Here is a 12,126-nt window from a genome sequence, read left to right as displayed (position 1 = left end):
CATCTTTGCATTCATTTTTTTTTCTTCTAGGAGGGGCAGGGAATGTGTCTGTTGTGGTATGATAAAGTGGATAGAGCATTCCCCCTCTGCCTTCAAATATGCCCACGTCTCCCCCAAACTAGCTCTCTTCCCCTGTTCAAAGCCCTGACGCCTGTCTGCTTATTTTTTTTTTGTGGACTGTCTCCCCCTTCTAGACTGTGAGCTCGTTGTTGGATAGGGATTGTCTCTATCTGTTGCCGAATTGTACTTTCCAAGCGCTCAGTACAGTGCTCTGCACACAGTAAGTGCTCAATAAATACAATTGAATGCATTAATTAGAGCCCAGATCCTCTTGACTGCCGAGCCTGTGCTCTTTCCACTAAGCGACACTGTTTCTGATTTAGAGAAATTGTGATTCTGACTCTGGTCATCCCTGTTCCCTATTGTAATTTCCCTCAGCTTTCCCCGCTCCTCTGCGTACTCACCAGTCCTGTCCTGGGCTGGGGAGCCTCGACCTCTGCTGAGAGAGAGACTCACTCCATCCCATCGGTCCTGGACATGGGTGGGGGTGACAGGAAGGTCTGGGAGATGGGTGGGGGCTGTCAGGATCCTCCCTCCCCATCTCGGCTCTGCAGCTAGCTGCGCCGTCCCCTCAGATGACGGCGGGTTATTTCCTGGGAGATTCCCCTTGGAAGGATGGGCCCGGGGCTCCGCTGAGATGGCCATCCGTCCGGGAATCTCAGAAGGCCGGGTCTGTGGGCTCCCTGCGGTCCCGGCCCTCACAACCTAAATAACTACCCATTCCCGTGTGATTTCCACTCTGGGACTCCTTCAACAGACTAACCATCATTTCCTTTCTATGATTCATTCATTCAATTATATGTATTGAGTGCTTACTGTGTGCAGAGCACTGTACTAAGTGCTGGAAAAGTAAAATTCGGCAACAGAGACAATCCTTACACAACAACGGGCTCACAGTCTAGAAGGGGGAGCCAGACAACCAAACCAAACAAGTATACAGGCATCAAAACCATCTAAATAAATAAATTGAATTATAGATTTATACATATCATTAATAACGTAAATAGATTATTAATAGCATTCTGGTTATGCTCAGAGGTTTGGAGTTTCCTCCAGGGCTTGGGACCCCTTCTAGACTGTGAGCCCGTTGTTGGGTAGGGACCGTCTCTCTATGTTGCCAACTTGTACTTCCCAAGCGCTTAGTACAGTGCTCTGCACGCAGTAAGCGCTCAATAAATATGATTGAATGAATATATAAATACGATTGAATGAATGAATGAATCTGAAATCTGCAGCAATCCAACTTTGACATTCCCCTCTAGACTGGAAGCTCATCATGGGCAGAATATGTGGCTACCAACCCTGTTACATTGTTCTACCGTACTCTCCCAAGTGCTTACTACCAAGGTCTGCACATAGTAAGCACTCAATAAATAAGATGGACTGATGGATGCGCATTATCTTCCCCTACTGAATTTCTATCTGCATTCTCCATTCCTCCCTAGCTCCCCCTCTTACTGTGCCTTGTTCCCAACTCCCCCAACTCAGACCCCTACCTCACCACCTTTCCCCTGCTTGGAATTCCCTCTCGATTCATATCCACCAGCCCTCGGGGCTTCCCATCTTCCAATCTCCTTCCCGAAACTCTATGAAATCCACGGGACCTACCCCGATTAATATTTTCATAATGGTACATGGTAAATGTTTCCCATTTTCTAGGGACCGCTCTAAGCGCTAAAGTCCCCACAAGCTAGTCAGGTTGGACCAGCCCCTGTCCCTTTATAGGACTTCCAGTCTTAATCCCCTTTTTACAGATTAGGTAGCTGAGGCAAGAAGTGAAACGACTTGCGCAAGTTCACATGGCAGACAAGCGGTGGAGGTGGAATTAGAACCCAGCTCCTCTGATGCCCAGGTCCATGCTCTATTAACTGGGCTATGCTGCTTCTCCGTGCTTCCTTGGTTCAGGGTGCTTAATTGTCTCGGTCTGGGCCTGTGTAAAAAGCCTCTCTCTCCATCCTTAATAATAATGATAACAATAATAATAATCGTGGTATTTGATAAGCGTTTATTATGTGCTGGAGTGGATACAAGCCAATTGGGTCAGACAAGTCCCTGTCCCACACTGGCTCACAGTCTCAACCCCCATTTTACAGCCGAGGGAACTGAGGCCCAGAGAAGTGAAGAGGCTTGCCCAAGGTCACACGGCAGACAAGTAGCAGAAGTGAGATTAGAACCCACGACCTCCCATTTTCCAACTTTCATTCCCACCCCAGAGTCATGCTAAAGAGCGTATCGTTACATTTTCATAGTCATTACTAATAATTATATCATTATCGTATTTATTAAGAAGTCGTAGGCCTAAATCGTTCCGCTTGCTGAAGTAGAAACAAAAGAATCAGTTCGGACACAATTTCTATCCAAAACGGGCTCAGAGTGTAAGAGGAAGAGAGATCGTAGGGATGTTACATCAATGACCCTAGGTCCCTTCTCCCTTGTGGCCCTCCGATTTTCTGATTTTCATAACCGCCAAGAGGGATCTTAAAATTCGTAGAATTATTGTGATTATCAATAGTAGTATCGACATTATTATTACTGAATCTATTAAGAATTTACGTACAGAAAGACTGCCAAGTGTCAGAGTAGAAGCAAACCAATCATATCAGAGACGTTTCCTGACCCGCGGGGGCTCAGACTGAAAGACAAAGAGAGAGCGCATATTGAATGCCGATTTTACAGTGAGACCCAGAGGGGTTCCGTAGATGAACCAAGGTGATACAGCAGACCCGTGACAGAACCGGGCTGATATTTCTAATCTCATGACGCCCATCCACACGCTCATTCCACTAAACCATGGTGTCGCCCAAACAATCACTTGTCACTCATTCATTCATTCATCAATCATATTTATCGAGTGCTTACCGCGAGCAGAGCACCGTACTAACTGCTTGGAAAGAACCACTCAGAATAAAGAGAGACAATCCCTGCCCACACCGGGCTTACAGTAACACCCATCGTATCAGCCTCCGTCCCAGACGTTGACAAATCCTCAGGCGCTGGACTTCCTCTTTGGACAGCTCTTTATATGGCTACCCCCGCGGTCGGGAAACCTTATGAGGAACGAGTCAGCAAAAGGAAAGAGACGTTTTGTCCCTTAGAAAAGGGAGGAGGAGTCTCCCCTTTAGGACTCTCCGCAGGGGGGCCTTCATGTCCCGGTTCCTCAGGCTGTAGATGAGGGGGTTCAGTGCGGGGACCACCACAGTGTAGGACATGGACAACAGGAGGTCCAGGGTCGAGGGGGAGTCTGACATGGGCTTGACTTGGGTGAAGGTTCTGGTCAAGAGGAAGATGATGACGACGGCGAGGTGAGGCAGGCTGGTGGAGAAGGCTTTGGCCCGGCTCTCTTCGGCCGGCATCCTCAGCACGGCCCGGAAGATGTGCACGTACGAGACGACGATGGAAACCAAGCAGACGACAACTAAAGCTACCCCACTGGTGACACTCACGTCAATGACGACGTGGTCCTCGGAGCAGGAGATCTTCAGCACTCAGGGGATTTCACAGAAGAACTGCTGGATGATGTTGGACTCGCAGAAGCTCAGGGAGAAAGTCGATGCTGAATACAAGACCGCAAACATCACCCCAGTGGGTAAGCAGGCGGCCGCCATCTTTCCAAAGGTCGTGTTGGTCATGATGAGCTCATAACGCAGGGGGAGGCAGATGGCGGAGTAGCGGTCGTAGGACATCGCCGTGAGGAGGAACATCTCTGATCTACCAAACAGGACCACCAAGAAGACCTGGGCGGCACAGCCCAGGAGGGAGATGGCTCTACGATCGGTCAGGGAGATGACGACAGACTTGGGGACGGTGACGGAGATGTAGCAGAGGTCGAGGACAGACAGGTTCCTGAGGAAGAAGTACATGGGGGTGCGGAGGTGCCGGTCGAGGGCGGTGACGGTGACGATGAGGAGATTCCCCGTCAGGGCCGCCAGGTAGACCAGGAGGAACAACGCGGCGTGGACCAGCTGCAGCTCCCGGACCTCCGAGAAACCCAGCAGGAGGAATTCCTTCACCGTGGAGACGTTGGGCATTTTGAGGAGACAGCACTGACTTTCTACATGTGATGAGAGAAGAGCCAAAGTTAGAGTCCATTGATGGGATGAGTGAAGGAATTGACAGGACACTCGCTGGTGATTCTCCATGGAGAGGAGGGAGTTATTCAATTCAAAATGATATCTGAGTTCACGGTGGAGGCACGGAACGTTTCTAGGGACTGATGTCGACTTCCTGCAAAGGATGAGGGAAGACTTCAATTCAGAGACATTGATGTTGTGGGTGAAGGAATAGGACAAAGTCGATCGGTTCTATTTATTGAGGACCTACAGAGAACGTGGCATTAATACATATAATCACTGCCCCCAGGGAGCTTCCATTCCATTGGAGACACAAAGCTTTGAACTGTGTAGAAGCAGGGGGCTATTGGGAAGAACATAGACCTGGGAATCAGAGGACCTGGGTTCTATTCCCACCTCTACCAGTTCTCTGCTGCATAGCCATGGGAAGGTGACTTGGAATGTAGTATGCTCTTAATGAGGATCAAGAGTATTATTTTTGGTTGAGGAGACCAAAACTGAAATAGCAGATAGCAGATGTCAGAGAATATAAAGATATGTTCGTGACTGCTGTAAATTGTTCTCGGTGGTTTAAGAGTCAAACGAGAAGTGCCTTCACACATAAATTCATCCATTTAGTGGAGAAAGAATGGGCCTGGTAGAGAGTAATACCTGGATTCTAATCCTGTTTTCGCTCCTTGTCTGCTGTGTGAACTGGGGCCCGTCGTTTACCGTCTCTGTGCCTCGGTTACCTCATCTGAAAAATGGGCGTTACAATTGTGAGCATCCTATGGGGCGTGGACTGTGTCCAACCTGATCAGTTTGTATCCACCCCAGTGCGTAGTACAGTACCTGGCACATAATGAGCACTTAAAAACACCATAAAACAAACAAACAACAAAAAAAAACCCACGTGTACTCCAAACCAATCCCATTTGCTCACATATCTGCATTCACACTTGTACACACACAAATACAAGTATACCTCATCATTCATCGAGTCCTTTCCTATAGCATCACTCAGCCTACATTTCACCTCTCCTCATCCTCCTCTCATGACAAATTGTGTCTTTTCACAAGGAAAAAAACCTCTTAATCGACTTGAGGTTTCTCCGCCCTATGACTGCACTTCACCCCCTTTCCATCGTTCAACTCGTTTTCTAAGCTCTCAAAGCAACTTTCTAGTTGTTACTCACAATCGGCTCTCCCGTTTCCATCCTGGGCTGGAACTCCCTCTCTTATCAGCTCAAAATCAGAGCGAGCACAGTTCTTTCTGAATTCTTTACTGCTAAAATCCCCCCCGCCTCCAACCAGCTTCCCCGATTCATTTCCCAGCCCTCTGAACCCATTTTATCTAACTCAAGCGTGAATCAACTCAAGTCCATCCTCATTTAGTGCAAAAAGGATGGGCCCAGGATTTCTCTTCTTGACCGCGAGCTCCTGGAGAGGAGCATACACATCTCCCAGCTCTGTTCCATTGTACTCACCCAAGCATAGTTTAGTGGGAGTCAGAGGACTTGGGTTTTAATCCTGCCTTTGTCCCTTTGCTGCTGTCGGGCCTTGGGCAAGGCGCTTCACTTCTCTGGTCTCAGTTTCCTCATCAGTACAATGGCATGCAATAATTGCATATTCATTTTTCCATTCACTTTTTTTCTTCTAGGAGGGCCAGGGAATGTGTCTGTTGTGGTGTGATAAAGTGGATAGTGCACTTCCCCTCTTCCTTCAAACATGCCCACGTCCTGCCCAAACTAGCTCTCTTCCCCTGTTCATAGCCCTGACACCTGTATACTTGTTTTTTTTTTGTGGACTGTCTCCCCCTTCTAGACTGTGAGCCCGTTGTTGGATAGGGATTGTCTCTATCTGCTGCCGAATTGTACTTTCCAAGCCCTTAGTACAGTGCTCTACACATAGTAAGCGCTCAATAAATATGATTGAATGAATGAATTAGAGCCGAGGTCCTCTTGATTCCCGGACCCGTGCTCTCTCCTCTAAGCGGCACCGCTTCTGATTTAGAGAAATTGCGATTCTGATCCTGGTCACCCCAGTTCCCTATTGAAATTTCCGTCAATTTTCCCCCGCACCTCTCCTGACTCACCGGGCCCGTCTTGGGCTGGGGAGCGTCGACCTCTGCTGAGAGAGAGGCTCACTCCATCCCATCGGTCCTGGACGCAGATGGGGGTGACAGGAAGGTCTGGGCTAGGGATGGGGGCTGGCAGGATCCTTCCTCCCCTTCTCGGCTCTCTGCCTGGCTGCGCCGTCCCCTCAGACGATAGCGGATTTTTTCCTGGGAGATTCCCCGTGGGAGGACGGGCCCGGAGCTCCGCTGAGACGGTCGGCCGGCCGGGAATCTCGGAAGGCCGGGATCGTGGGCTCCCTGCGGTGCTGGCCCTCACAACCTTAATAACTACCCATTCCCGTGTGGTTCCCACTCTGTTACTCCTTCAACAGACTAATCATCATTCCCTTTCTGTGATTCATTCATTCAATTATATGTATTGAATGCTTACTGTTTGCAGAGCACTGTACTAAGCACTGGAAGAGTACAATTCGGTAACAGAGACAATCCCTACACAACAACCGGCTCACAGTCGAGAAGGGGGAGCTAGACAATGAAACAAAGCAAGTAGACAGGCATCAATACCATCTAAATAGATAAATTGAACTATAGATGTATACACATCATTAATAAAGTAACTAGATTAATAATAACGTTGTGGTTATGTTCTGAGGTTTGCAGTTTCATCCCACGCCAGGGCTTGGGACCCCTTCTAGACTGTGAGCCCATCGTTGGGTAGGGACCCTCTCTCTATGTTGCCAACTTGTACTTCCCAGGCGCTTAGTACAGTGCTCTGCACGCAGTAAGCGCTCAATAAATTCAATTGAGTGAATGAAAGAATAAATACGATTGAATGAATGAATGAATTTGAAATCTGCAGCAATCCAACTTTGACATTCCCCTCTAGACTGTAAGCTCATCATAGGCAGGAAATGTGGCTATCAACCCTGTTACATTGTTATATCGTACTCTCCCAAGCTCTTACTACCAAGGTCTGCACATAGTAAGCACTCAATAAATAAGATCGATTCAAGGATGCGCATTATCTTCCCCTACTGAATTTCTATCTGCATTCTCCATCCCTCCCAAGCTCCCCCTCTCACTGTGCCTCGTTCCCAACTTCCCCGACTCAGACCCCTACCTCACCACCTTTCCCTCGCTTGGGATTCCCTCTCCCTTCTTATCCACCAGCCCTCGGGGCTTCCCATCTTCCGCACTCCTTCCCGAAACTCTATGAAATCCATGGGACCTTCCCTGATTAATTTTTTCATAATGGTACATGGTAAATGTTTCCTATTTTCTAGGGACCGCTCTAAGCACTAAAGTCCCCCCAAGCTAGTCAGTTTGGACCAGTCCGTGTCCCGCATAGGATTTCCAGTCTTAATCCCCATTTTACAGATGAGGTAGGTGAGGCAGGAAGTAAAATGACTTGCCCAAGGTCACATGGCAGACAAGCGGTGGAGGCAGAATTAGAACCCAGGCCCTCTGATGCCCAGGTCCATGCTGTATCAACTGGGCTATGCTGTTTCCCTGTGCTTCCTTGTCTCAGGGTGCTTAATTGTCTCGGCCTGGGCCTGTGTAGAAAGTCCCCCTCCCCATCCTTAATAATAATGATAACAATAATCATAATCGTGGTATTTGATAAACGTTTATTATGTGCTGGAGTGAATACAAGTCAATTGCGTCAGACAAGTGCTTGTCCCACACGGGCTCATAGTCTCAACCCCTATTTTACCGCTGAGGGAACTGAGGCCCAGCGAAGTGAAGAGACTTGCCCGAGGTCACACGGCAGACAAGTAGCAAAACTGGGATTAGAACCCGTGACCTCTGACTCCCAAGTCCGTGCTCTGGATGGATGGATGGATGGATGGATGGATGGATGGATGGATGAATGGATGGATGGATGGATAGATGAATGCTTGGAAGGATAGATGGATTGTCGGAAGGAAAGATGGATTGAAGAGAGAGGGTGGATTTAAGAAGACAGATGGAGCTGCAGTCAACCTTTCTTCCCTTCTCCCATACCACCTACCATTTGCCAACTTTCATTCCCACCCCCAGAGTCATGCTAAAGAGCATAACGTTATATGGGGAGAGTTAAGTTTACCAGAGTTTTTAAACGCATTCCCTGCCCACAGTCTCCAGGGCCTCCCCTTCCTTTCGGCCACAATGCCTCCCCGAACCTGGATTGTCAGTCCTAACTTCCGTTTTAGCCGCCTCCCTCCCAGACTTTGACAATTCATCGACGTCCCGTGTTTTCTGTGAACTCCGTAGGGCAGCTAGGCATCTGGCTAGGTGCAAGGGCAATTCCTGGGTTAAGTGGTGAGGTGAGATGATTTGTACAAGGAAGGAGACATTTTCTCCCAGAGCGGAGGCCGGGTGAGTGACCCTTTTAAGATCCTGCACATGGCAGCCTTCATGTCCCGGTTCCTCAGATTGTAGATGAGGGGATTCAGGACGGGGGGTACCATGGAGTAGAACACGGACATCAGAAGATCCATGATCGAGAAGGAGTCAGAGGGCGGCTTGAGGCTGGCAAATACCGCCACCGAGACAAAAACAGTGACGACGATGAGGTGGGGCAGGCAGGTGGAGAAGGCCTTGGCCCGGCCCTCGGCAGCCGGCATCTTCAGGACGGCCCGGAAGATGCGCACGTACGAGACGACGATGAGAATGTAGCAGGTGACGCCTAACACTACCCCAGCGGCGACGGTCACGTCGATGGCGACATGGTCCTTGGAGCAGGAGATCTTCAGCACAGAGGGGACGTCACAGAAAAACTAACGGACGATGTTGGACCCGCATAAGGACAGGGAGAACATCCCGGCTGAACACATTACTGCAAACAGGCCAGAGGTGAGCCACGAGACGGCCGCCATCTTCCCATAGGCCCCTCTGTTCATGACGGCCTCGTAGCTCAGGGGGAGGCAGATGGCGGCATACAGGTCGTAGGACATTGCCGTGAGGATAAAATATTCTGTACCTGCAAAGAAAATCACCAGATAGACCTGTGCTCTACAATATAAGAAGGAGAATTCTCTAAGGTCGGTCAGGGAGTTGTGAATGGATTGGGGGACGGAGACGGAGATCATCATCATCAATCGTATTTATTGAGCGCTTACTATGTGCAGAGCACTGTACTAAGCACTTGGGAAGTACAAATTGGCAACATATAGAGACAGTCCCTACCCAACAGTGGGCTCACAGTCTAAAAGGGGGAGACAGAGAACAAAACCAAACATACTAACAAAATAAAATAAATAGAATAGATATGTACAAGTAAAATAAATAAATAGAGTAATAAATATGTACAAACATATATACATATATACAGGTGTTGTGGGGAAGGGAAGGAGGTAAGATGGGGGGCATGGAGAGGGGGACGAGGAGGGGATGTAGCAGAGATCGGCCACGGACAGTTTCCTGAGGAAGAAGTACATGGGAGTGTGGAGGCGTCGCTCGAGGGCAGTGACGGCGACGATGAGGAGGTTCCCCATCAGGGCTGCCAGGTAGACCAGGAGGAATAGCGCGGCATGGACCAGCTGCAGCTCGCGGACCTCCGAGAATCACAGCAGTAGGAATTCCCTCACCGTGGAGATGTTGGGCATTTTTGGAAAGCGGCATGGACTTTCTGCAGTGGATGAGGGAAGAGCCAAAGTCACAGTCCATTAAAGAGTGAAGAAACTGACAAGACATTTGTTGGTGATTCTCCATGGAAAGGAGACAGTTATTGAATTCAAAATGATCTTGGAGTTTCATATCCAGCAGGGATAAGGAAAGGTCCATATTTTCACATTATTTTGGTCAATTGAAAGGGAATCCCTGAGATCGTCCCCACCAGCCACCCCAACGGAGTCGGCAGACACGTTCCCTACCCACATCGAGTTCACAGTCTGAAGGGAAATCTTTTTCTATCTTCGTCTTCAACCCTCCCCGCTGCCTGAACTTGTTCGCTGCTTTCACTTCCCAATACTTTGTGTACGCACACAGACACACACTCACACCCCTCTTCTAGCACAGGGAACCTGATTGCAGCAGCTCCCGTAAAGTGGAAAATGAATTCGTTCAGTAATATTTATGAAGCGCTTACTGTGTGCAGAGCACTGTACTGAATGCTGGGGAGAGTACACTAGAAAAATAAACAGACACAGTCCCTGCCCACAACGAGCGTACAGTCTTGTTGTCACTCATGATCGACTCTCCCGTTTCCATCCTAGCTTGGACTTCCCTCCCTTTCTGGCTCAAAATCAGAGAGAGCACAGTTCTTTCTGAATTCTTTACTGCTAAAATCTCCCCTTCCTCCAACTATTACCCAGCCCTCTAAACCCACGTCACCTAACTCAAGCGTGAATCAACTCCAGTACATCCTCATTTAGTGGAAAAAGGATGGGACCAGGAGTTCTGTTCTTGACTCTGAGCTCCTTGACGGGAGCATACGCATCTCCCAGCTCTGTTCCATTGTACTCTCCCAAGCATAGCTTAATGGGAGTCAGAGGACTTGGGTCCTAATTCTCCCTCTGTCCCTTTGCTGCTGTGGGACCTTGGGCAAGTCGCTTCACTTCTCTGGGCCTCAGCTTCCTCATCTGTAAAATGGCATGCAATAATTGCATCTTCATCTTTCCATTCATTTCTTTTCTTCTAGAAGGGGCAGGGAATGTGTCTGTTACGGTGTGATAAAGTGGACAGAACTCTTGCCCTCTGCCTTCAAACATGCCCACGTCTCCCCCATACAAAAAGATCCTCTCTTGACCCCACTGCCCCTTCCAGTTATCACCCTATCTCCCTCCTATCCTTCCTTTCCAAAATTCCAAAGCGAGTCATCAGCACTCGCTGCCTCGAATTCCTCAACTCCAACTCTCTCCTGGCCCCCCTCCAATCTGGCTTCCGTCCCCTCCACTCCACCGAAACTGCCCTCTCAAAGGTCACCAATGACCTCCTTCTTGCCAAATCTAACGGCTCCTACTCTATCCTAATCCTCCTCGACCTCTCAGCTGCCTTCGACACTGTGGACACACACCCCCCGCCCCTTCTCCGCAACACGCTATCAGACCTTGGCTTCACAGACTCCGTCCTCTCCCGGTTCTCCTCTTATCTCTCTGGCCGTTCATTCTCGCTCTCCTTTGCGGGCTCCTCCTCCCCCTCCCATCCCCTAACTGTAGTGGTTCCTCAAGGGTCGGTTCTTGGTCCCCTTTTGTTCTCTGTCTACACTCACTCCCTCGGTGAACCCATTCACTCCCACGGCTTCAACTATCATCTCTACGCTGATGACACCCAAATATACATCTCTGCCCCTGCTCTCTCTCCCTCCCTTCAGGCTCGCATCTCATCCTGCCTTCAGGACATTTCCATCTGGATGTCTGCCCTCCATCTAAAACTCAACATGTCCAAGACTGAGCTCCTTATCTTCCCTCCCAAACCCTGCCCTCTCCCTGACTTTCCCATCACTGCGGATGGCACTAACATCCTTCCTGTCTCACGAGCCCGCAACCTTGGTGTCATCCTCGACTCCGCTCTCTGGTTCACCCCTCACATCCAATCCCTCACCACAACTTGCCGGTCTCACCTCTGCAACATTGCCAAGATCCGCCCTTTCCTCTCCATCCAAACCGCTACCCTGTTCGTTCAATCTCTCATCCTATCCCGACTGGATTACTGCATCGGCCTCGTCTCCGATCTCCCATCCTCCTGTCTCTCCCCACTTCAATCCATACTTCACGCCGCTGCCCGGATCGTCTCTGTGCAGAAACGAGCCCCCGTTTTCTTCTGCCCTTCCTCCCCTCCCTCTGCTCCACCCCCTTCCCTTCCCCATAGCACTTGTGTATATTTGTACATATTTATTACTCGATTTATTTTATTAATGATGCGTATATATATATATATCTATAATTCTATTTATCTGTTTTAATGCTATTGATGCCTGTCTACCTGTTGTGTTTTGTGGTCTGTCTCCCCCTTCTAGAC

The 12,126-nt window shown here is 49.2% G+C and overlaps 1 protein-coding gene across 1 annotated transcript in view; it reads right to left on the bottom strand.

Annotated features, from left to right (window-relative positions):
* The window catches only part of LOC119923363 (olfactory receptor 14A16-like), a 38,611-nt gene that overhangs the window by 17,878 nt on the left and 8,607 nt on the right, over positions 1-12,126 (bottom strand). The window contains exons 4-5 of the mRNA XM_038742789.1: positions 8,824-8,915; positions 8,634-8,697 (exon numbers count right to left, since the gene is read on the bottom strand). Of these exons, the coding sequence (XP_038598717.1) occupies positions 8,634-8,697; positions 8,824-8,915 (156 nt within the window). The remainder of the gene's footprint in view (positions 1-8,633; positions 8,698-8,823; positions 8,916-12,126) is intronic.

This window comes from Tachyglossus aculeatus, unplaced genomic scaffold, assembly GCF_015852505.1.
Source record: "Tachyglossus aculeatus isolate mTacAcu1 unplaced genomic scaffold, mTacAcu1.pri scaffold_179_arrow_ctg1, whole genome shotgun sequence".
In the NCBI taxonomy this organism is placed as follows: Eukaryota; Metazoa; Chordata; class Mammalia; order Monotremata; family Tachyglossidae; genus Tachyglossus; species Tachyglossus aculeatus.
The sequence above is the reverse complement of the archived record's forward strand: the minus strand, read 5'-3'. Positions and strand labels throughout refer to the sequence as shown.